Source organism: Carcharhinus amblyrhynchos, chromosome 17 (assembly GCF_965287045.1).
Source record: "Carcharhinus amblyrhynchos chromosome 17, sCarAmb.v2.hapA, whole genome shotgun sequence".
NCBI lineage: Eukaryota > Metazoa > Chordata > Chondrichthyes > Carcharhiniformes > Carcharhinidae > Carcharhinus > Carcharhinus amblyrhynchos.
This window is the reverse complement of record NC_137340.1, coordinates 10061063-10088007: the sequence shown is the minus strand read 5'-3', so window position 1 is coordinate 10088007 and position 26945 is coordinate 10061063. Positions and strand designations below refer to the sequence as shown.

The window sequence follows — 26945 nt, the reverse complement described above, 5'->3', positions numbered from 1 at the left end:
CATTAGCAGGGTAAATATGTGGGGTTACTGGAATGGGGTCTATGTGGAATCATGATCAGTGCTGACTCGATAGGCCGAATGGCCTGCTTTTGCACTGTAGGGATTCTATGATTTGGTTCATATCTTCTTTGTTATTTGAGAAACATTATAAATGTCTCTCTGAAAAAAATATTCAAGGGTAATCAAGCAGAATCAACATGCTTTTCTCAAAGGGAAGACACATTTAACCAATATTTAATAGCTCTTTGAAGAAGTAATATAGGCTGTTTTTAAAGGGGAACTAGTGGTTGTACTGTACTTTTATTTCCAGAAGACATTTGATAAGGTGCCATATCAAAGGTTATTGAGAAAAATAAAAGCTCATGGTGTAGAGGCAACATTTTGGCATGGATTGAAGGTTGACAAACTAACAGAAAACAGAGATTAGGCATAAATGGTTCATTTTCCTGATTGGCAAGATATAATGAGTGCCACAGTGATCAGCGCCAAGACCTCAGCTTCTTACAATTAATATAAAGGAGTTGGATGAAAGGATTGAAGGTATGCTTGCTAAATTTGGTGATGATAGAAAATTAGGTAGGGAAGTAAGAACTGATGGGGACACAGGGTGGCTACAAAGATAGATTAAATGAGTTGGCAAAGATCTGACAAATGGCATATAATGTGGGAAATGTGAAATTGTCCATTTTGGCAGGAAAAATAAAAAGGAAGCATATTATGTAAATGATGGAAGATCGCAGAACTCTGTGGTGCAGGCTTAATTCTAAAATGGGGTACTTGACGTGCATTCAACCACGAAGGGAAATAAAAATAAACACAGGAAGATATTATAAATCCATTGAGCTGTCAATTGAAGTCTTTTTCAAGATACCGTACATCAAATCTGTTAGAGCTCCAGGAGTTCCACATTGGAATGAAGTGTGTTCCAAAGAATTCAACTTGAGCCTCAGCAACTTCCAAACAAAGCTATGTGCATACATTGGGGTCGAGTAGCCAGTCGTGCAGACCTGAAGCACCATAATCTTTCCCCCCTCCCCAAACCCCCACCACCCTCTGCCCCACCATATTAAAGTGACATATCCTCTCTGTTAAAGGGGTCTGTTCTCACCTGCAGATTCTGACAGAGCAAAAGGAAAATCTCTGCTGCAGAATGGAGAGTTGCAATGTTTTAAAAGCTTGCCAAGTAACTAGAGGGCATGGAAATTAAGGTGACCAGATCAGAATTTTCACAGCTGACAGGCAAGAAAACAGATAGTGATCACAGGGCTGTCTGAAGTCACCATATCAGGGATAATCTTCCAAGTCTGCCAGGATTAGAAGGGGCAGTCCACCCACCAGACCCATAGCACAAGGTTAAACTCTTGCACCCAGCCTGAGCTCACCCAACCCCCAGGGACCCTTGAGGAGCTCTTGCTTTGCAGCTGGCAGCAGCAGAAGGGCAAATGGCCAGTGGACCTAGATCCTTGAGCTCCCTTGGCGCCCAAGGCACCTTGCCAGGGTATCAGTGCCAAGGTACCCGGCAACAGTGTACAGTTGGCACTGCCAAGTGCATGGCCTGAAGAGGGCTGAGTAAGGGGCTGGGCTGGGACAGGATTGAGTGGGGAATCTGAGGGTGAAGGAGGTCTGATTGGATGTCTCAGGGAGAAGAGCACCTGAGCAGAGAGAATGAGAGGGGGTGGGGGGGGTGGTGGCGAACTGGTCAGTCTGAAGGGGGAGGACAGCTGAATGAGGGGGGGTCTGAGAGAGGGGGCACAGTCAGGGGAGGGGGATGGATCAGGTAACCCTCATGCCTGTAACATGTGGCGGTGGTTACTTATTATTTATTGGTGGGAGGTTGGAGAGGCCTCTCTTTGGTGAGGGGTTGGTGGTGTACCCCCAGTCTTTGTGAGGACACCATTTCATCTTTTGTGGGGAGGGAGGCCTATCTCTGAGTATGGAGATCGGAGGAGCCATTTAACATGGTGACTTGATCTCAGAACAGTGGGGTTGGTCAACAGGTTGCTCTGTACTGTGCACTGTTAATCATTATAGTCAATAAGAAAGTCAATCAGTCGATCGTGCAATTCACGGGCATGTCTTTCTGTTTGCAAAGGATAGAGCTCTATGGGTGAATATGTGTCGCTGCTAGTACAGTGTGAATCGCACTGTGGTTGTTATTGTAATTCTTAGCACAGTCAGGATTGTTCAGTAAGTATTTTCCATACATTAGCGTCCACTTGCCAATCAATCAGCACCTTCTTCTTATGCAGTAGAAATTGTTGTTCCCCAATTTGTATTCTTGTGAATCTGTCCTAATGAACACACAATGAAAAGCTTCAAAAGCACATCTCTTTTCTTTTCAGCAGGGCTGTCTATCTTCATCAGCGAATGCACTTACGTGACGGGAAGAAAAGAAAGAACACATTTGCACTCATGTCATGCCTTTCACAAACTCCTGATGTCCCAAAACATTTCCAACCCCAATGAAATGATTGCAAGTGTAGAGTCTGTTGAATTGTAAAGAAACAGCAGGTTTGAGGGCAATTCTGACAGTGCTGGAGATGGAGTGACAAGTTGCCAGTGAGAGAGCTGTTGGAAGTGCAAAAAATGGGACAAGATCCATTGAGCAAAACAATTAACCCATTAAACTTGTCCTAATTCACTTTAATTTTTGTTAATCAAGCCAAGAAATAGCAAACACCTCTGGACATTTCACAATGAAAACATCCTTATTTTACATTGTTTGAAGGACATCAAGAAGTCTTTGTCATACATCAACTACTTATCAAAGTAGCATTGCAGACTTCAGTTGATGACTTCAATCATTTATAAAGCGCTCTCTTTAAATTATTTCAGCCTGCAAATTGCGATGAAACACACACACACAAAATGTTTTTATCTCTAAGGGGAGAGTTGGTTTATTTGCACCCATGATTACAGTTTAACATGGGCACTGATGTGAAATGGTTACACTAATGAAAATGATTCCAGAAAATGATTACCAATTTTGACAGGTGAAGAAAACAAAACAAAACTGCAGCTGATTTTTTAATTTAACCCCAGCAAAATCAACTCTTCATTGATATCCAGCCTCAGAATGCTCAAACGTTATTTCACTTCCAGCAACTAAATGCTTCTCCAATATTTAGCTCAAATTGTGATTAGCGGTGGTCATATGAACTTAAGAACTAGGAGCAGGAGTAGGCCATCTGGCCCCTCAAGCCTGTTCTGCCATTCAATAAGATCATGGTTGATCTTTTTGTGGACTCAGCTCCTCTTATCTGCCGGCTCACCATAACCCTTCATTCCTTTACTGTTCAAAAATTTATCTATCCTTGCCTTAAAAACATTCAATGAGATAGTCTCAACTGCTACCTGGGCAGGGAATTCCACAGATTCATAACCCTTTGTGAGAAGAAGTTCCTCCTCAACTCAGTCCTAAATCTGCTTCCTCTTATTTTGAGGCAATGCCCTCAAGTTCCAGTTTCACCTGCCAGTGGAAACAACTTCCCTGCTTGTACATTATCTATTCACTTCATAATCTTATACGTTTCTTTAAGACCTGCCCTCATTCTTCTGAATTCCAATGACTATAACTCCGGTCTACTCAGTCTCTCCTCATAAGACAACCTTCTCAACTCCAGAATCAAACTAATGAATCTCCTCTGCACCCCCTCTAGCGCCAGTATATCCTTTCTCAAATAAGGAGACCAAAACTGTACACAGTACTCCAGGTGTGGCCTTACCAGTATCTTATACAGCTGCAACATAATCTCACTGTTTTTAAACTTCATCCCTCTAGCAGTGAAGGACAAAATTTCATTTGCCTTTTCAATTACCTGCTTTACCTGCAAACTAACTCCTTGAGATTCCTGCACAAGGACACCCAGGTCCCTCTGCACAGCAGCATGCTGCAATTTTTTGCCATTTAAATAATAGTCCATTTTGCTGTTATTCCTACCAAAATAGATGACCTCACATTTACGAACGTTGTACTCCATCTGCCAGACTCTCGCCCACTCACTTAGACTCACTCAAACAATCAACAGAATTGACCCACTGTTGCGGTTGTAGATTCCTCTCTGGATGATCAGTTGGGTTCTCTCTCTCTTCCTCCTTTTGATAATTGGTGGGGCCTATTTCCTTCAACCGTAGTTCAAGTCTCCAATGTATTCAATCCTTTATACCCTTTTCTGAGGGGATGGATTTAGTCTATCATATTGACAAGCCATACTTGTCTATAAACTTTGTGTCTACTTGATGATTTATTCCTGCTTATTCAACTGATTTTCTTGTGTCTTCTGAATGATTAAAATGCCTGACGGAGGGTCATCTAGACTTGAAACATTGGCTCTACTCTCTCTCCACAGATACTGTCAGATGTGCTGAGATTTTCTAGCATTTTTCTGTTTTTGTTTCCAGCATCCGCATTTTGCGTTTATCATTTTACTCTGCCACTAACACAGTGGCATGTGAATTCGACTTCAGACTAGGACCATGTCTCAATTCCAGAACAAATAGTAACTTAAAGATTTCTTCGAAGATTTCTTGAAATTTAGTTTTCGAAAAGTTACTTCAATAACTCATCAGTTGGTCACACTTTCTATCACGTCACTGTTTTATATCACAGCCTGTTTCAAGGTCTGAAGATTTAATTTCCAACACAGCAGCAGTATTTTCAAAACTTTTCAAGTTCTGAGTTCATTTATTTCCAGACATACAAGCACACTATGTTCATTCAATACTTATTTTGTTGGGAAGAATTAATTAGTCTTATGGTTCTACGTTTTCAAGTGGAATAGTATACTGCTTGAAATAGTCTGATGTAAATAGAACTAAACATTCAGATTCTCCAAGTGCCTCTTCCTGTAAATATTAAATTCATGGATATTCAAACCAATTCAAAGAACATATTTTTGAGAAATGCATACCAGATTATCCATCATCTTGATTTGAACACTGACCTCATTAATTTCCACATGGTATCGTGTTTGTTGAAAAGATGGTGAGTTATCATTTCGATCTCTCACTATAATTCGCACTTCATGTTTGATGATGCTTCCAACTCGCAAGTTCACGCAATCGAGCACAACCACAATGGACTGGATACTTGAGGGAGGCTATTAATAATAAAATAAAGGGAAGATTTCAGAGCCAATATTTTTCCAAGATCTCTTCCACTATTATCAATCTCATTGGAAACATTCCAACAGCTGATGAGAAAGGAGCCAAACAACTCCTGATTGAAGTTATTCACAAGTCATTTATAACTTCTCAGTGCAAAGATCAAATGGCTGTTTTGAACTTACCTGATTAATGTTAAGAAAACATATCGTTGTCATAATGCGCGCAAAAAAATTAGCTTTTTCTGGATCTCATGAATTTTTAGAGGGCTGGAGCACATTTATCTTTCTGGCAGTTAAACTCTTACTATGATTCTAATTTGAAACTTCGTAGTCCTCAAATGCATTATTTTCCTTGTGGTGTGGACATACGATTACTGTTGAAGATTACCTGCTTCAAAATATCTTTTGCTCCATCTGTTACAAACATTTTCTGGAGGTTTGGAGGCACAGATTTATGGTCTACAAAAATCTACTGTTAATTTTTAATTACCTGTACCAACTTGTATCCAATCCTTTGATCCCTCCATTACTATGATTACAATTTTAACAATTTTCACTTTCTAATCAATGGCTGTTATGCTAAGGCTGGCTCACCAGTTAAACTGCAGTTAAAAAGAACTTAGTGCCAATTCAAACCAGTATGAACAACTCTTTTGCTGAGGTTATTCCAGCCCATGTCGCAATGGGTTTTTTTTTGGTTACCGTGCGACTCTGGCATTAATATTCTGGACATTCAGAAGGATGAGGAAGCAGCGACACCCTTGAGCTTAAACAACAGGAAGGTGAGTGAAGCTGGGAGAAGCAATATTCAACTGGTGAGAAATTTCAGTTCTAAATACAGCTTCAAAATCAATAGAATTTTGACTGAAAACGGACAGGGAGTAACGATTTACAGACGTTCATACTAAATGAATTGAGAGATTAAAATGATAAATGAATAGTGCATAAGGGCATGCTCATAGTAGCACCATGCGTACCTAAAAATGAGATGCCAACCTGGTGAAGCTGCAACACATGCAATATGTGCATGACAAAAAAGCATAAACAGCAAGAAATAGACAGAACTAAGCGTTCCTACAACCAAGAAAGCAATTTGACACTCGTGCTTCTGTCACATGCAGTCGTGAATGATGGTGCACAATTAAACAACTAACTCATGGAGGAGAGTCCACAAATACACCCATACTCAATGATGGGGGAATCCAGCCCATCAGTGTAAAAGACAAGGCTGAAGCATTTGCAATCATCTTCAGTTGAAAGTGCTGATTAGATGACTTGAAGATGCCAGTTTTGAACCAATTTGATTCATTCAATATGATATCAAGAAAGGGCTGAAGGCACTGGATACTGCAGAGGCAATGTTTGCTGACAATATTCCGACAATAATGCTGCAGAACTAGATGTGCCCCTAGCTAAGCTGTTTCAGTACAACACTGGCATCTATCCGTCAATGTGGGAAATTGCCCTGGTTTGTCCTGTACACAGAAAGCAGGACAAATCCAACTCAGCCAATTCCATCAGTCCACTCTCAACCATCAGTAGAGGGTATGGAATCATCCCTACAGTGTAGGGATGATATGATTCTGTAGTATAATTCCTTGAGAAGATTCCCAAGTCAAAAACGCTAGACATGAATGAATTATCTTGCATAGAAATATGATTACACAGTGGAGTATTTAACACAACAACATTTTATTAAATGGCCTATATTTGACTGTACTTAGAACATGTGCGGTACAAACTGTAAATTAATTAATCATAATGCTGATTTTCTTCTCAGTACACAGTACAATGCTGTATTTAAGAGCGTTCCTACAGTGTTGAAGGAGGCCATTTGGCCCATCGACAACAATCCCACCCAGGCCCTATTCCCATAAACCCACATATTTGCCCTTCTAAGCCCCTGACACTAGAGTCAATTTAGCATGGCAATCAACCTAACCCACACATCTTTGGACTGTGGGAGAAAAATCAGAACACCTGGAGGAAACCCCTGCAGACATGGGGAGAAAGTGCGAACTCCACACCAACAGTAATCCGAGGCCGGAATTGAACCTGGGTCCCTGGCACTGTGAGGCAACAGTGCTAACCACTGTGCCACCATGCCACCCATATTTACAGTCATAGCTTGGCTATGAAAAATCAACTTAATACAACGTAGATCCATTCAGAAATCAGATGGCAGCAGGGAAGAAACTGTTCTTGAGTGGGTTGGTACCTATCCTCAGACTTTATCATTTTCACAATGGAAGAAGGTGGAAGAGTGTATATCCGGGGTGAGTAGGGTCGTTGATTATGCTGGCTGCTTTTCAGAGGCAGCAGGAAGGGTAGACAGACTGAATGGATGGGAGTCTGGTTTGCATGATGGACTGGGCATCGTTCCTCACCTTTGTAGATTTTTGTGGTCTTGGACAGAGCAGGAGCCATGCCAACCAGTGATACAACCAGGAAGAATGCTTTCTGTGCTGCATTTGTAAAGGTTGGTGGGAGTCACAGTGGAGATGCCATATTTCTCTAGCCTCCTAAGAAAACAGACACATTGGTGAGCTTCCTTAACTATTGTGTCAGCGTGGAAGGACCAGGACAGATTGTTGGTGATCTAAAGACCTAGAAGCTTGAAGCTCTCAAAAATTTCCACTTCGTCCCTGTTGATGTAGACAGGGACATGTCCTCCACGATGCTTCCTGAAGTTGATAATGATCTCCTTCATTTGTTGACTTTGAGGGAGAGATTATCATCATTGCACCAGTTCAAAAGTTTCTCTCTTTCTTTTCTGTACTCTGACTCATCGTTGTTTGAGATCTAACCCACTACGGTGCTGTCATCAGACTTGAAGATGGAGTTGGAGGGGAATGTGGCCACATAGTCACAGGTGTGTAAGGAGTATAGTAAAGGGCTGAGGACACAGCCTTGTGGGGCAGCTTGAGGTTGATCATCGAGGGGATGTTGTGCTTATCCTTACTGGTTGTGGTCCGTGGGTTAGGAAATCTAGGATCCATAGAATCCATCCAATCACAGAGGGACGAACCAAACCCTGTGGCATTGAGTTTGGAGATGAGTTTTGTTGGAATAATGTTGTTGAAGGCTGAGCTGCAGTCGATAAATAGGAGTCTGACATAGTTGTCTTTGTTGTCTTGGTATTCCAAAGTTGAGTGTCAGGCCAGGGACATGCTGTGGACCTGTTGTGGTGTTGGGCAAACTGTAGTGGACCCGGGCAATCTGGGAGGCAGGAATTGATTCATGTCATGACTAACCTTTTGAAGCACTTCATAATGATGGATGTCAGAATCACTGGATGATAGTCATTAAGGCACGCTACCTAGTTTTCCTTTGGTACCAGGATGATGGTCGTCTTCTTGGACCAGATCGGGACCTCAGATTGGTGTAAAGAGAGGTTAAAGATATCTGCAAATATCCCCACCAGTTGGTCCATGCAAGATCAGGTGTTCCAGATCTGAGCCCATCCGGGCCAATCATTTTCCATGGGTCGACTTTCAGACTTTCATCTTGTGGGAGAGTCTAGGGCCAGAGGGTGCAATCTCAGAATCAGGGGTCACCCATTTAAGAAAGAGATGTGGAGGAATTTCTTCCCTCAGAGGGAAGTGAATCTGTGGAATTCTTTACCTGAGCTGTGGAGTCTGGGTCATTAACTATTTCAAGGCTGAGATAGACAGATGTTTAATCAGGTAAGGAAATCAAGGATTATGGGGATAAGGTGGGAAAGCAGAGCTGAGGATTACATCAGATCAGCCATGATCTCGTTGAATGGCAGAGCAGACTTGATCGGTCAAATAGCTTACTTCTGCTCCAATGTCTTATGATCTTATAAAAACTGTGGCTGCAAGAGCAGGTGAGAACTGGAATTCTGCAGACAGTGGCACACTGGTTAGCACCACATTTAAAGTTTATTTATTAGTCACAAGTAAGGTTTACGTTAACACTGCAATGAAGTTACTTTGAAATTCCCCTAGTCACCACACTCCAGCGCCTGTTCAGGTCGATGCACTTAACCAGCACATCTTTCAGACCGTGGGAGAAAACTGAAGCATCCAGAGGAAACCCACGGATCCACGGGGAGAACGTGCAAACTCCACACAGGCAGTGACCCAAGCCAGGAATCAAACCCGGGTCGCTGGCGCCATGAGGCAGCAGTGCTAACCACTAGTTGACTCTCAGCTTGGCTCAGTGTGTGGAGCTTGCATGTTCTTCCCGTGTCTCCTGTGTTTCCTCCAAAGTACTCCGGTTTGCTGCCATAGTCTGAAAGACTTGCTGGTTAGATGCATTGGCCATGCTAAATTCTCCCTCAATGTACCCAAACAGGTACCAGAGTGTGGCAACTCAAGCATTTTCGCAGTAACTTCATTACAGTAAATCTACTTGTGACACTAATAAATAAACTTCAAACTTAATAATTCCCCGAAGCCTTTCCACCATCTATAAGGCCCAAGTTAGGAATATGAAGGAATAACTCTCCACTTGCCTGGACGATTCTTGCTCCATCAATACTGAAGGAGCTCAAACCATCCAGGTCAATGCAGTGTGAATTCTACTGTAAATGGAAGAACCCTTAGGATTCTGGGCATGCAGGTCCACAGTTCTGTAAGGAACCAAGGTGATTAAGAAGGTATACAGCTAACTTGCCTTCATCGGCTGGAACATTGAGTACAAGAGTTGGCAAATTATGATGCAGCGATATAAAACCTTGGTTCAGCTGCATTTGGAGTATCACGTACAGTTCTGGTTGCCACACTGCCAGAAGGATGAGGAAGCTTTGGAGAGATTGCAAAGAAGGTCCTCCAGGATGTTGCCTGGTCTTGAGGGCACTGACTATGAACAGAGGTTGAATAAACAAGAATTGTTTTACCTGGAAAAATGGAGCCTGAGAGGAAACCTGATAGAGATCTACAAAGTTATGAGAGGCAAAGACAGGGTGGATTGTCAGAGGCTTTTTCCCAGGGTGGAAGTGTCAATTACAAAGGGGCACAGGTTCAAGGTGAGAAGGGGAAAGTTTATGGGAGATGTGTAGGGATGTTTTCACGAAAGAGTGGTGGGTGCCTGGAACACGCTGCCAGAGGAGCTAGCGGAAGCAGGCATATTAGCTACATTTAAGAAGCATCTGGATGGGTACATTAATATGAACTGAGTAAGGGCAGAAGGTTTTTTTTCACTTTTGTCTGGGTATCATGATCAGCATGGGCTTGGAGGGCCCAAGAGCCTGGTCCTGTGCTGTACTTCTCTTTGTTCTTTGTTTGTTATTTGTTGTAGCTCACATGATTCACACACAATCTACCAACTTCAACATTCATTCCTTCCACCACTGATTCACTGTGGCAGCAGTCTGTACAATCAAAAAGATGCACTACAGCAACTCACCAAAGCTCATTCAATAGCACCTCCCAAACCTGTGACCTCTACCACCTAGAACACTCAGAATAATGAGAATGACGCCACCACCTGCAGGGTCCTCTTCAAGCTACCACACACACACATCACCCTGACTTAGATATGTATCGCTGTTTCTTCGCTGTCACCAGGTCAAAATCCCAGAACTCTCTTCCCAGCAGCATTGCAGGTATACCAACACCACATGACTTGAAGTGGCTTAAGGCAACAACTCATCACCACCTTCTCAAGGACAATTAGGGATGGGCAAAAAGTACTCGTCTACCCAGCGATGCCCACATAGCATGAAAGAATATAAATAAGCAAATAAAGAACTTAATACACATTCCTCACTTAGCCCTGCATCGGATATACGCAAATGTATTCCTCCTTTTCCCTCATGGAAGGCAAATGCAATGTTAGCATTCATTTCAAGGCTCTGGTCAGAATACAGTTGAATTATTGTGAGCAATATTGGGCTCCATATATTAGGAAAGATATGCTGGCTTTGGAGAGGGTCCAGAAGAGGTTTACAAGAATGATCTCGGGAATGAAAGGCGTGACGTATGAGGAGCATTTAAGGACTCTGGGTTCTCAATCGAGTTCAGAAGGATGGGAGATGATCTCATTCAAACTCACAGAATATTGAAGGGCCTGGATAGAATGGATGTGGAGAAAATGTTTCCATTAGTATGAGAGAATAGGATCCAAGGGCACTGTCTCAGACCCCTTCAGAACTGAAATCAGGAGGAAATTCTTCAGTCAGATGATGGTGAATCTGTGGAATTCATTGCCACAGAAGGCTGTGGAGGCCAGGTCATTGAGTGTATTTAAGACAGAAACAGATAGGTTCTTGATTGGTAAGGGGATCAAAAGTTGTGGGGAAAAGGTGGGAAAATGGGATTGAGAAACATATCAGCCATGATTGAATCGCAAAGAAGACTTGATGAGCTGAATGGCCTAATTCTGCTCGTATTTCTTATTGTCTTATGATCTTTGTCCACCCTTGAGTTAGAGGCTGGCCATAGCAATGGTAAATGTGATAAGGGAGATAAAACAGACTAGTTGCATGAATTGTGCATAAGAGTAAGTCAGTAATTCAGTAATCTTAAAAAGAAAATCAAGCATGGATGATCCTGGCAAGGGCAAATTTCTTGTCCATCTCGAGTTTCCCTGGAAGGGTGTGGTGCTCTCATAAGAACGTAAGAAATAGGAGCAGGAGTAGGCCATCTAGCCCTTCGAGCCTGCCCCACCATTCAATAAGATCATGGCTGATCTGAAATGGCTCAGTTCCACTTTCCCGCCCTCTCCCCATAACCCTTAATCCCCTTGCCTATCAAAAACCTATCTACCTGCGTCTTAAACATATTTAGCGAGGCAGCCTCCACCACTTCAACGGGCAGAGAATTCCAGAGATTCACCACCCTTTGAGTGTAGAAGTTCCTCCTCAACTCCGTTCTAAACCGCCCCCCCTTTATCTTGAGGCTGTGCCCTCTAGTCCTACTGTCCTTTCTGAGCGGGAAGAGCCTCTCCACCTCTATCCTATCCATTCCATTCATCATCTTGTACGTCTCAGTGAGATCTCCCCTCATCCTTCTAAACTCTAACGAGTACAAGCCTAGTTTATTCAGCCTCTCCTCATAGCTCAACCCCCTCAACTCCGGTATCAGCCTAGTGAACCTCCTCTGCACTCCCTCCAAGGCCAAAATATCCTTGCGTAAATGCGGCGACCAAAACTGCACACAGTACTCCTGCTGCGGCCTCACCAGTGCCCTGTACAGTTGCAGTAAGACCTCCCTACTTTTATATTCAATCCCCCTCGCTATGAAGGCCAGCATCCCACTCGCCTTCCTGACCACCTGCTGCACCTGCAGGCTGGGTTTTTGCGACTCGTGCACAAGGACCCCGAGGTCCCTCTGCACCGTAGCATGCTGCAGCTTTTCGCCATGTAAGTAGTAGTCCTTCCTACCATTATTCCTACCAAACTGGACAACCTCACACTTGCCAACATTAAATTCCATTTGCCAGTTCCTCGCCCATTTGCCCAGCCTATCTAGATCCCTCTGCAGACTTTCCACACCCTCCGCACAATTTGCTGTTCCACCAATCTTTGTGTCATCAGCAAATTTTGACACCTTACACTCGGTTCCCTCCTCCAGATCATCGATATAAATGGTAAATAGCTGAGGCCCCAGCACCGACCCCTGGGGCACTCCACTATAATGGACTAAGTTAGAGAATTCTAGGATTTAACCAAGAACGATCAATGATCTGCGTCTAAGTCAGGAAGGCATTCTCAGCTCACAGCTGCTTTTATTTTTCTTGGAAGAGGAGATTATTGGGAGTGAGAAAGATGTTGCAGAGGTAAGGTTGATGAGTTGCTGTATTGTATCCTGTAAACAGGCTACAGTCACAATACATCAATACTGAAGAATCTGGGCATGGAGTTTAGTGACAATGGTTCCATTCAGGAGGCCCGGATGATTTCGAGCTTTGAGATGTATCCATGCAGATGAGTGGTAAGCATTCTGTTGCAGTCCGGATTTGAACATTGGAGTTGGTGGAAAAACTTCTGACTTTGTTTATCTTTCTTTTATTTTGTTGATCTCCAAGCCCCATTCCAAAACATGACACATAAATCTAAGTTGACATTTTGGTGCCGTAATGACAGTGTGTTACAGGGTCAGAGATGCTGTCTTTGGGACGATGTGTTTAACTGAGGATCCATCTGCTTATTCAGTGGATATAAAGGATCCCACGCAACACAAATTGCTAAAGACTGAGGTGGGGTGGAGGGGGAGGGGTGTCTTTCAATATCATAGCCAACATTTATCCCTCAACCATCGCAATCAAAAGCAGATTACCTGATCATTCATCTCATTGGCATTCACAATCACATTTTAATGTGATGTTTTAAGTTACCTTTCAACTTTGGTTTTGGTTCGGGCTGTCCCCCTGCCCCCCCCCCGCCGCCCCACTTCCTTTGGGGAGTTGCTCCTTTTAATTTGCCCCTAAGTTAATTTGAGTTTGTTTATTTGGTTGGTGTCAAAAGAGACACAACAGTGACTCTGGTTTAAAATACAATTAATTGCCTGTGAAACATTGAGAATTCCTGAGGATTTAAAATTTCTATATCAATGCATTCTTCCTTTCTCTCTGCAATTCACACTGAACAAATGGAGCCAAGAATCAGGATTAAAGTTTCACCTTATTAAATGTATTATATTTAGTTCTACATCAATTATGCTTGAAGCTGTTTAGTTTAATGAAGCTTTTGTTTCTTTTCTTCATTTCTAATGTATGCAATGATTTTTTTTAATCTTTGAATTCAATGTTATTTCTTTCCTAAAGTTTTTAATAAACTTCCCTAACGTTGAAAGTATTTTCTGTCCTCTGATTCCATACTGCTGCTTTTTGCCTCAACATGGTTACAGCAGCATCCCCTATTTGTCCCCAGTTAACTTAATTTGTTCCAATCTGGATGAGTCCGACTGATAGCTATGCCCCCGACTGTACTCCTCTTTGCTCTGTTAAATGGGATCAATTATTGTACATAGTTTGAGACTCCCACTCAGCTCAGCCAGGAGTATAAATGACCAATTTCTTCCCAGCTCAAGAAATACCAACAGATTCACACTAGTTATCTTTGCTTCAATCACGCTGATTTGTTTTTTTTATCCGCCAACATTTGCAATCAGACATTGTTCCTACTAATAAGACAGTTCCGAAACAAAGGCAACTCATCTCTCTTCCCATGGATAAGGAGTAAAACTGTGGCTTCAATTTGCATATTAACATGTACATTCCATCAATTTATTCAATTCCAGATGAGTAACTGAATCTCACAAATACAAAAGAACCTCAATTATCCACCACATTGAAAGGGGGCACTCATGTGGATAATTGAAATCGACACAATTAAGACTTCCCAAAATTTGGTCCGGCACCTGGGGTATAGCAATATGCTTGGTACAGCAATGGCAAACACAATGCAAATAAAAATAGATTTTAATCTTTCTTGAAATGGAGTCATGTTATACAAAAGACTGCTGTTAATAGGTTGTGTAATAACACAACACCTTGTACAAGACATGAGAACTGTGAAAGGCAAAAATGCTGTAATTCCACTGCTTATTTTTGCAGAATGATGCACCATCATCATTTGCAAAAACTAAATCTGGTAAAGTACCAGACACCATCATACCAAACACCACCTTGCTTGAAATTCCATCTCCACACATTACCCACTGCACCCCGCCCGAAGTTGGTTAACAATCTACTTCAGTATATCAAACAAATCAGATGGGACATGGGTGAAGAAGGGTAGTCCAGATCACTAAATATGTTTAATTTTCCATTCTTAACATTTTTTTCATGGCACGAAGGCAGTGTGTATTCAAAATCAAACTTGCATTCATACAGCACTTTATCGTGCCCTCAGGACATCCTAAAGTACTTTACAACTCGTGTTATTTTTAAATAGAGACACTGTTATGCAGGTAAAAGTCACAGACAATTTGCGCTCAACCAGGTCCCATAAAGAGCAAATTAATGGTGACCAGTTAATCTGTTTTTGATGGCTTTGGTTGTGGAAAGAATCCAGGAAATCAGGAGAATTGGCAACATTTCTTCAGAGTGCCATGGGATCTTTCACATCCAATAACCCATCTAAGCCTCGGTACTTCACTGTGTCAGCCTAGATTAAGTGTTCAAATGTGTAGTGGGACTTGAATCGACAATTCTCTGACCCGGAGGTGAGAATACACTTTCGTTTGCAGAATTAGCTGGCAAAACTATATGCAGGCATACTGAATTGTTCATATCAGTGAAACATAAATTTAAATCCATCTTCCTGCTTGTGAAATATTGCATATGAAATGAGCGCATTCCAAAAATAAACCTCCCAATCATACTACTCATGAGAGAATCATAAGTGGCTCGGTCGCAAAATGAATACAAACTCTTTAATCATTATGGAACTGGCAGTGGCCTACAATAACTACTTGCATTAATGTAGTGCTTTTAATGTGAAAAGAAGTGTTCCAAGGCACAGGTGCACATAAGCAAACTAAATTAGACCAGAAGGGAAGGATTTGCTGAAGTGACTGCAGGCTTGGTTGAATCAATAGATTTTGAGGACGTTTTTAAAGGACAAGAGACAAAGGCTGGGATTTTCCACTCCCAATCTTCTCGGATGAATTCAGCAACAGGAGCAAAACATTCCACGAGGCGCCCAAATCACATTTTGGTGGCGGTCCTGTCCACGCACGTGCTGGGACAGTGCCAGAAAGCAGTGCCATGGGGACGTTCCACAGAGGCGGGGGGGGGGAGGGGGGGTTGGTGTGTGGTATTGCGGCAGAGTGGTTAGCACTGCTGCCTCGCAGCGCCAGGGACCCCGGTTTGATCCCTGGCTCGGGATACTGTCTGTGTGGAGTTTGCACATTCTCCCCATGTCTGCATGGGTTTGCTTTGGGTGCTCCGGTTTCCTCCCACCGTCCAAAGGTGCGTGGGTTGATTGGCCATGATAAATTGACCCTAGTGTTAAGGGAATTAGCAGGGTAAATATGTGAGGTTACGGGATTGGGGGTCAGTGCAGGCTCGATGGGCTGAATGGCCTCCTTCTGCACTGTAGGGATTCCATGGGCCTGATTCTTGCATCGCGACCTTGAACTTTTCTGGCTTGTCAGGTCCGGAGAATCACATGTCAAACATTTCGCAGGATTCGAGCGTGCACCGGAAACGCATGCGCGTGTCCCAGAGCCAGAGAACAGTCGCAGACCTCACTGGAAACTGCCGGGAAGAAAGATAAGTCATTTGAATCTTTTTTAAATGTATTTTAAATATATTTTTCATGTGATTATCAGGCCTGGCATGGAACTTGCCGGGCCCGATAGCATCTCCCATCCCGCCAGGAATATTTCACGCCGGAGGCATTTAGAGTAGCTCTCCACATTCAGGGAACTAGCAGGAGGCCCCACTGGAATGAAGGAGGGGCAATCAGGGCCCCCCCCCCCCAGCAGTTCAGGTGGCAGGGGGTGTCCCCTGGGCATGGGCACCCTGACAGTGCCAGCCTGTGCCCCCGGCAATGCCCAAGGGACAAAGCGCCTATGCCCGGGGGCATTTTGGCATTGCACACCAGGCATTGGTTGGACAGTGCCAAGGAGGTGGGCCTATTGTGGGCAGGGCCTAGGGGTGATTGGAGGGGTTGGGGGGAGGGTCCTGCTGCCACTCTGTGTTACGATTGGCCTGGACTGGAGGGAGTGCAATGATTGGAGCGGACGGGGGTGGGGGGGACGCATTCTGCTGGAGTGAGGGGGATGGAGGGAATCGCCACTGCTTTGGCCGGCCGGAGGGGGTGGGGGGGCGGGGGGGTGGGGGGTGCGGCATGGCTGGACATCGGGCTGATCCGGGAATTGTTGTGGGTCCCGTGATCGGGCCGTGGGGATGGGGCTGCTGGCCAGCCCAATCACTGGTCAGCAAATGGGAGGCTGAAAGATCAGAGCCACTTGCACGCACGGAGTTCCAGAACTGTCAAATTCTGAAGGCTAATAGTTTATTGCGATTGCTGGTCAGGCCAGGATTTCTTGGTCTTCCACAGAAGACCCTCAAGAAAGTAGACATTTCTCCCTCACCCCACAGAACATGATAAGTGGAGAAAAAAAATAATAATTGTGAAGTTAAAAGACAATGGACGTGATCTTTCCAGCCAGTTCAGCAAGCCAGGATGGTTGTGCTCGAGGCTTTTGAGGCGGGCAAGAACCAGTCTCACATCGGAAGTCATCCTGTCGGCACAATCAGCTTGTGTCCAAAATGGGCGCAAAGCCAATTTCTATATTAATGGCATACTTTGCGAAGTTGAAACTCCAAACGGATTTTGACACGCAAGCCATCCTACTTGTTGGAGAGTGACAGGTGCACCTCTGAGCCCGGGGAGTGGTATATAGAATAAGGATGTGAAAATATAAGTGAGAACCCATGATCTTATCGTCCACCTCGCAAAATTAATGTGAGTTCCATCTCTTATACCCTTCTGCTGCCTCCATACACTTATGCCATCTCCTATCTCTTTCAGGTACAGCAAAGGAGCAGCCAAAGCCACCTTCAGGCAGAGTGGTAGAGAGCAGCCCAACAGCAGTTCTGAGGAATTCTCATCGGGCACCTGGAAGATGCGTCGCGGTTTTCAGCTGCACCCTCCACCCAGTGCAGAGACGCACACCTCTGTGGGGTTTAATATCAGAGAGGTTTCAGAGTCACAAACTGTTGAGCACCTCACATTTTGTGAATTACAGCAGGCCATACCTATCCTGACTGCGATGGAACAGGAAACCCTTCAACAACACAGTGACACTCAATGAGCTTCAATGATTGACTAATTGGAGGTGAGTGGCCAAGAAACTTGATGACAGCAGTAGACAGTGCACTGCCATATGGCACTTAAGTTGCTGTCACCACATTCTGAAACGCCATGATGTGCAATATGTTGTGTTTATATGCATTCCCATTTTCATTAATTCATGTATTTAATCCCTTTCAAACAGACCAGAGGAGCTCAAGAGGGAGCAGATCAAGGAATCTTCAGAGGAGGGTGGATATTTTGATAATGCACCATCGCATGAACGAATGAAAGGTGCACTTAGGTAAAGTACATATGTCTGAGTGGCTGCTACATTAGAGATGGATGATTACTGAATAAATGGTAAAGTGAACAACACATTGGAGACAGGGACAGCATTGAAGAATCTCTACTGAAAAGCACAAATGTGCTGAATTTGGGCAGTGGGGCTCCCTGTTCTCTTCTGGCCATCTCCTCAATCAGCATTGTCTAAGTTGCTGTCCAGATGCCTTTTAAATATGGAGCCCAGATATGGCAGTGGGGAACAAGCATCCAGCCCATCCTGCCATGCAAAACACTGGGAAACCCTTGATTGCATAACTGATGAGGTCAGGGTCGCCATACAAATTTCTGATGGCTTCCACGGGGGAAACTATCCCTATTTCCATTCCAGTCCCTGCCATCAGACTGAGAATAGAATTTTCTGTTATGGGACGAATTTTTTGTTATGGGAAGTTAATAATTTCTACATCTTTAGGATTTACCATTTGAAGTGCTAAAGCCAACTGTTGCCCTTTTGCAACCGTATCTTAATTACACCAAAGCATGTAAGATTAGCAGTTTCATTTCCAGTTTCTTTGTCCATCACTTGGACTGATCAATTTCACGCCATTGGGTGCACCTTGGAAAGTTGTCCTCAACGGCTAAAACTCTTTCTGATGATGAGATAGACGGGCCTGGGTTCAGATTTGACAGCTAAATGGGAACAAGCACATGATATTTGGCTCTCCATGACATAGGATCACCATTTTCCCATGAAAATGAGAAATAATCTTGTCTTATGTGACAATTAGTGGATGAAAAATAAAAGACAAAGAAAGATTACTCAACAAGTCAGGACGTTCAACTCCTTCACTCCTCACATTGATGAAGAAAGTGTAACATAAAACTGAAGACATAAATGTCAATAAAGTAGAAAGTAACGAAATTGGCAAACAATAAAAGAAGCAAAAAAGACAGCCTATGGAACATAACCGTTCACTCTGTATCAGATGAAAACAAATGCAGGTATGAAAGCAGCTAAACAATCTAGAATGATATAGGCTTCAGCATTAAAGGTAAGCAGCACCTCAACACAACAAGAAAAGAAAAATCATGATTTAATAAAGGAACAATGGCGAGTAAAGAACCAAAATGCCGTATTGAAACATCAAGTGACTATAACATTTTAAAACATTAAGCACAGGCATTTTACACATAAGTCAAATGAAGGTGAAATTATTTAAATTTTGTGATGAAAAAGTTCACTTTAAAAGTTATTGGGTAATATTTGCTTACTCATGCATCCCACAATGTAAAAGGCCAACACATGCAAATTGGTCTTGAAAGGATTCTCGCTGAGCACATGGAAAGTGAAAGTATAACAATTTAGGGGCATAAAAAGTTACCCTCCAAGTGAACATTTAACACAATATTTCTTTTTCCAAACACAAACTTTTGTCATGGGACCTTAACGATAACTTACATCTCTGTCCAGAACTCGGCCAGTACTGTTCAAATAGAGTCTCTGATTGACAGCATCCAGAAGCACCCAGTAGTCATTGTTGCCTCTCAACGATAAGGCGATGGTGGGATTTGATCCGCCTGCATGGCCTGTAATCTGTAAATTATCCACCAGAAGCGTTCCTGTTTCACACACAAAAAAAGTTTTTAAAAATACGATACAAACAAACTTTAATGAAATAAGATTAAACAATCACTTGTCTTCCATCCCTGTATCAGAGAGTAAGTGACGACAATACAATTACTAATGAAAAATGGAGGAGCAAAATATTTTGAGTTCACAGTCATAGAATCCACAGTGCAGGAGGCCATTCAGCCCATCAAGGCTGTGCTGACAACAAGGTCCCATCCCTGCCCTTTTGTGGACCCTCCCTTAGCAGAATGACAGGTCAAACAATTGAATGCAGAAGTAAATATTTTCACCATCAAAATAAACAATAGGAAAACTGGGAGAGTTGTGAATCAGATGTACCTCCATGCCTGATTGTCTGGCCTGCCTTTCTGTCAAGTAAGTTTCCACAGCTAGAATTCCCAACGTGGAAAATGTATCACCATCTGATTGATATTATTTTACTTACAAGTTTAAAAAAATGAAATGGAGGGTAAAATATTTATTCAATCTCAATGTTAACTTAAACTACTTGGGAGAATCGGCCAACCTCTTTGAATTCAAGAATACATTATAAATAATGTGTTCGGACTAATTGCATTAAATAGGGCCAAATGTTATTGGCCACCAGGCTGCATTGCAAAAACTACTTTTCAAATAAAAAGATACCTTTGCCATAATTACTAAATTTCATACAATTTCAGAACGGTCAAAGGGTGTCTTAGTTTTAATGCTGCACTGAGTATTAATAAATCTATTTATATGAAAGCAAATTTCATGGCCCTGTCATTTTCTTCCAATTTTATGTAAAAATCCTTAGAAATGTTTGGATGCCTATGGTACTAAAACACATAATTTACGCACGAACCTCAATAGCATGTCGATAATAGAGTTGAAATACAACTCTTATAAATATATTAAATGGGGCATCTTATCAGCCAACACTCAAGCAAAGCATTTTGCATTTCAGCTGAAATCTATTTTGAACATTCTATCACAGAAACTTTCATTAACAAAACAAAGTTGGAATTATTGAGCATTTCAGTGAGAGCCATCACTCTCATTCCATCAATTCTAAGGCATGGAGAGATTTCCCCCCAGAGACTTAATATCTGATCCAATATTGCAAATGTAAATTCAAACAACTGGATAAAATATTCATACAAAAGCTTTATAAATCAACAAAACAAATGATTGAACTCCACTTTGTTAAATTATTTTTCCAGCTATTGCCTAGTGTAGGCTGACCATTTGCCCCTATTTTCCCAGAATATTACCTGGATGAGGTACTGTGCCTCCACAAGAGCTCCTTCTTTGTAACGTTATTTCACAGGACATTGGCGACACTGGCTGGGCCAGCATTTTTATTGCCCAACCTGAGTTAGATCATAGATCATAAGATCCCCACAGCACAGAAGGTGGCCATTCGTCCCATCAAATGTGCACTGACCACAATCCCACCTGGGCCCTATTCTCGCAATCCCTCATATTTAACCTGCTGATCCACTTGACATTGGGGTTAATTTATCATGGCCAATTAACCTAACCCGCACATCTTTGGACTAGGGGAGGAAACTGGGGCTGCTGGAAGAAACCCACACAGACACGGGGAGAATGTGTAAACTCCACACAGATGGTGACCCAAGGCCGGAAATGAACTCGGATCCCTGGTGCTTTGAGGCAGTTGCCCTTGGTGGTGTTAGGCTACCTTCTTGAACCTTTGCATGCCCTGATGGGTAGGTAGATCCACTGTGCTGTAGGAAGGGAGATCCAGAATTCTGACTCAGCAACCACAATGGAACGGCAATATATTTCCAAATCAAAATGGTGTGGGGTTCAGAGGGGAAAGTTGCAGGCGGTGGTGTTGCCATGAGCCTGCTCCCCCTGTCCTAGGCAGTGGAGTGCATGATACTGCCTAAGGAGCTTTGGTGAGTTGTTGCAATGCCTCTTGTAGATGGCACACACTGCTGCCACAGTGCAGGGAATGGATATTGACAGTGATGGATGGGGTGACAATCAAGTGGGCTGCTTTATCCTGGATGATGTTGAGTTTCTTGAATGCTGTTGGAGCTACACTCATGCAGATCTTGGCCTTGGAGATGATGAGCAGACTTTAGGGAGTCAGGAGCTGAGTTACTTGTTACAGAATTTCCACCTTTTGAACTGCTCTTGTAACCACAGTATTTACATGATTCAGGAAATTTGCATCCAAACAGAGCCATGTTTATTGGTATGCTGAAAATCAATGATTATCGCATCTCATATGGTCTAGCCTAATCAAAGTGTGGCATTTATTCTCTTGACTGCAGTTGGCAGTTTAGGTGGGGCATGTGGCTTAGGTTTCACCTAAGAAGGAGACAATTGTTTTTGCAAATTGTAACTGGACTTAGAATGAAAGGGGGAACAAAATCAATGGAGAAGCTGAGGGCTTGTGGGTGAATAGTTTTACTTTATCCCAGAGACCAACAAAATGCAAAGATCGGATCAAACGATTCATTTTTAGTCAATAAGCCCTCATTTCTCCCACTGGGAAGAGGTTTCTGAAACCTTCTGAGGCAAAAGGGGTGGAGTTACCCCCCAAAGTTTCTAAGTATCATAACAGCATGAAAATGGGAGTCCTCCACGCTGGTCTACTGGGGAAGCTCAGTGCAGTCTTCTGGCACTCTGTCTATTTCTTAGACAGCTGGGGGTTTTGTGTTGGTGGGGGATGGCGGAGGGTAAATACACAGGAAGCTGGCACCACAGGGCACTCCGATCAGCTAGTGAACTGGGAGACCTCCTCCCACCCCCCTCCCCATGCTCACTGGACCCCACCCCATCACTGATGACATTGTCAACCCACCCACACGGAGGCTGGTCACGTATCATCAGGACCTCCTCATGTGTCACCTGATAGACCCCCAATATGCCCCCCCTATCCTTCACAAACCTCTCTGCCACCCAACCCTGCATGATCATCCCTCCTTCCTTGGCTCTCCCCCTGCCCTTGCACGACCATCTACCTTGCACAGCCACTCTCCTTGCATAGGCAGCCCCCTCCTATCCTTCCGCATAAGTCCCCCCATCATTGTTCCACCCCCACTCAGGCCCCCACACTCAGTTAGGCCCCAGCCCATTGGCACTGCTCCTGGCACACTGCCAGGTTGGCATTGCTAGGGTTGCACGACCACCCAGGGGCTTCAATGACCTTCAATCTCCCAGGTGCCGCCATGGCATCTGATCCTCAGTACTGCAGAGCAGTAGTGATTCTGGCCAGCGTGACGCCTTGCCAGCCAAAGTGCATGCATCCAGAAGGACAGAAGCAGCCATGCCAAACCTCACTAAGTGCATTGAAATGTAGTTAATTCTATATAAATAGGCTTTGTACACTTCCTGGGCATGAAGCCAGCCTTGCCAGTAAATCAAGGCCAAAACATTTGGCCTCTCAGGACTCACCACACTGATTGACCAATGTGTTGATCTGATAAGACTATGCCCTTTACTTTTCATACATTCTATGGAAAATATCAGTCTAGTTGGGACAATGAAAAGTTAGGGTGTTCAGGGCGGAGTACAGGTAATGCAGCATCAACTGAAATTGCTACAGATGCAATCCCGACTGAACGACAGGTGATCTGTGAACAACTTTGAGCACCACATCTTGTAAAGCCTTGGAAGTATTCTCTGTATATTTATGAGAACAATATTGGAGCTCCAAGTGTTAAATTACAAGAAATAAATATACAGTCAAGGTTATTTTCCTGGAATTTAGAAGATTAAGGGTGATTTGATAACAAGAACTGTTAAGGTGAATGGAGATAAATTATTCCCACAAGTACTGGTGTTTAGGACTAAGTGACAGCCTAAAAATTAGGAAAACACTTTTAGACACTAAGGGTGAAAAGTATCTAGAAATTGCTTTATACTTTATATAAGTTTTATCCTCAATTATTGTTAATTTTAAATCTGAGCTTGAGAGATAGCACTCCAACGATTGAGAACATGTGTGATCATCAGCAGCTGATGGTCCGAATTATCATCCATTCCATGCAGTTCTTCAGGTTTACCTTATTTTTACATTTTATCATTGAAATCATCATCAGTTAAGGAGATTTGGGACGAATTGAAGTATTTCGAGTTAGTTAGCAGATCACACTTGATCTCGTTGAAATGGTGGAACAGGCTTGAGGGGCTAAATGGCCCAGTCTTGTTCCTGGTCTCGGAGGTGACCCAGGATGCCTTTAAGAATGGCGAGCAAGACCGGATTCTGGGATTCCTGGCCCAATTCCCAGACTGCCCTGCTTTCAGGAGTATCTTTTTAAAGTTGTGGGCTGATTAGGGTCAAGCCCTGCACTCTCCTCCGGGCCAGCTCCATTGAGGGAATGGGCATGTCCCAGTGTTCCTCAGTTTTCATAGGTCCAGGCCAAGTTTTAAAGGTTTTGAGTCACAAACCATAGTCTGCAGGTTATCTTTCATTTTACCTTTCGAAAGGTGAATTCAAAAGTTTGTTCTCATAAAAACATAAGAACATAAGAAATGGGAGCAGGAGTAGGCCATCCAGCCCTTCGAGCCTGCCCCGCCATTCAATAAGATCATGGCTGATCTGTCGTGGCTCAGTTCCACATTCCCGCCCTCTCCCCATAACCCTTAATCCCCTTGCCTATCAAAAACCTATCAACCCGCGTCTTAAAAATATTGAGCGAGGCAGCCTCCACCACTTCAACGGGCAGAGAATTCCAGAGATTCACCACCCTTTGAGTGAAGAAGTTCCTCCTCAACTCCGTTCTAAACCTCCCCCCCTTTATCCTGAGGCTGTGCCCTCCAGTCCTACTGTCCTTTCTGAGCGGGAAGAGCCTCTCCACCTTTACCTTATCCAACCCATTCCACATCTTATACGTCTCAATGAGATCTCCCCTCATTCTTCTAAATTCTAACGAGTACAAGCCTAGTTTATTTAGCCTCTCCTCATAGTTCAACCCCCTCAACTCCGGAATCAGCCTAGTAAACCTCCTCTGCACTCCCTCCAAGGCCAAGATATCCTTGCGTAAGTGCGGCGACCAAAACTGCACACAGTACTCCAGCTGCGGCCTCACCAGTGCCCTATACAGCTGCAGCAAGACCTCCCTACTTTTACATTCAATCCCCCTCGCTATGAAGGCCAGCATCCCATTCGCCTTCCTGACCACCTGCTGCACCTGCAGGCTGGGTTTTTGCGACTCATGAACAAGGACCCCGAGGTCCCTCTGCACCGTCACATGCTGCAGTTTTTTGCCACGTAAGTAATAGCCCTTCCTACCATTATTCCTACCAAAGTGGACAACCTCACATTTGCCAACATTAAATTCCATTTGCCAGTTCCTGGCCCATTTGCCCAGCCTATCTAGATCCTTCTGCACTCTCCACACCCTCCACACAATTTGCCGTTCCACCAATCTTGGTGTCCTCATGACTGCCAAGGCCCTAGCCTGCAAACCTTCCCTTCCCCTCACTACCATACTACATCTCCAAACAACTGCGATGGCCCCTCAAACCACTATGCCAAGTTAAGACCCACCAAATAACTGCTTTGGCCATCCTGCCCCTTATACAACCCCTATGGCTAGTTAAATATGGGCCTCAAACCAGGCATACGTAACAAGGCTTGTTTGAGAGCCCAGAAATCCATTCTAAAACACAATCCCCAGAGAAGTACGCTTGAAAAACTGCCTTCAAAAGGATTTGCCACACTTGTAATCACCTGGAAAAGAATCGACTGCATCATGCTCAATATGGAGCTAGTATTTTCCATTTCAAGTGGAAGCGGGAAATCTATAAAATAACATGAGTGGACTGAACATAAAACTGTTCTGACTTTACATGCTCAATTAAGTTCTGATATTCTTTTTCCCCGCAAAGTTCAACAAACACAAAATAGGCTGTGTAGACAGTAACCATGAAAAGCCAATGTTCCTGAACAACAGTGTTCTTGAATTATTTATAAATGATATCTGGATATGTTTCAGTCATATGATGTCACATAGAAACAATTATAAGCACAATTGTTCTGCATTTGTAATGTGTACATGCAACATTAAATTATAGCTTGCTTAAAACTTCTGCCTTGCTACTTATACAACCTATATTTTTCATCCACGCTACTTTGCAGTATTCTTAGCCTGTGATTTCTTGTTTCAGTTTTAGTAAGTATGATCACTCCAATATAGTGGGTTTGTTTTGCGAAATTTACTGTATTGTCTGTAAAAGGATTGGACTGGGGTACCTGATGTTGGGAGACTTCTTACTGTAAAAGGATTGCCAGAGACAACATACCAGGGTGGATTGTGGTTACACTGTAATGCTGTAACTGCTAAACTGCTAAAATTTCATTCCACTGGAAACAAATGGAATGAGTTTTGCAATTGACAGGTATTCCACCTCCTCGACATTCAGTTGGTATTCGGTCCACAGACTGTTTAGATCATTGCCCAGTACCTTGGCAGCAGCCATGATGCCTTCATTGTACAACAGCCTGCCACACCATCTGCAGCTAAGCCAACATGACAAACCAAAGAGTGGCTATTGGGTGACAAGTGATATCCTTTGACAACGTTGGCTAACTCCATGATGCAACTCAGGCACCTGCGGACAACATGCATTTAACAGAATTATGCTGTAACACGAATGTGATAAAGCAGACCCCTGTGGTGCTTGAATAATACCTCTGCTGCGTGGACTACTCCAGAGGAGCCCTGCAACACTTGGCATTGTGTGTATATTTTCCATGCTCTTTTGCACGTTGCATAACCTGACCATCACCCTTACTCTCAGGTATACAGCGAGAGCCAAGAAGGATCAGACAGAGGAAAAGGAGGAGAAGTAAGAAGGAGGAAGCAGTCAATCAACATAGCCTTTTTTGGCTGGGCTGTCTACAATTGACTCATCCAGCTGTGATACCAAGACACTCAGTCCCCACTCACCAACAGCTCCACACTTTTACTATGATCTGTTGTTCACCATCCACTTGGCCACAATGGCCAAATAAAAGCATTCCAGACAAAAATCTGCAAGTCAAACCATGTTGGGGCCAGATCCATGGTCCAGAAATAGCTATGGCTTTCTGACAGGTCTGCCATTACATCAAGCATTGTGTGTATGCCATCAGCTTGTTTCAACATGCTGCTAAATCAAACATCCCATCTAAATTCCCTGATGAGAGAACATGTGTGTGATTTCATCTTTCAAGGATTTGGCACACATTCTGTTCTTCCCCTCCCCG

General features: G+C 43.4%; 1 protein-coding gene across 11 annotated transcripts in view; it reads right to left on the bottom strand.

The window, feature by feature from the left end:
• pcdh15b (protocadherin-related 15b) overlaps window positions 1-26945 on the bottom strand; it is a 1349261-nt gene that overhangs the window by 487700 nt on the left and 834616 nt on the right. For all 11 annotated transcript variants that reach the window (XM_080205457.1, XM_080205459.1, XM_080205466.1 and 8 more), the window contains 2 exons: window positions 19565-19725; window positions 4944-5099 (listed from right to left, as the gene is read on the bottom strand). In XM_080205457.1, coding sequence (XP_080061583.1) covers window positions 4944-5099; window positions 19565-19725 — 317 coding nt within the window. The remainder of the gene's footprint in view (window positions 1-4943; window positions 5100-19564; window positions 19726-26945) is intronic.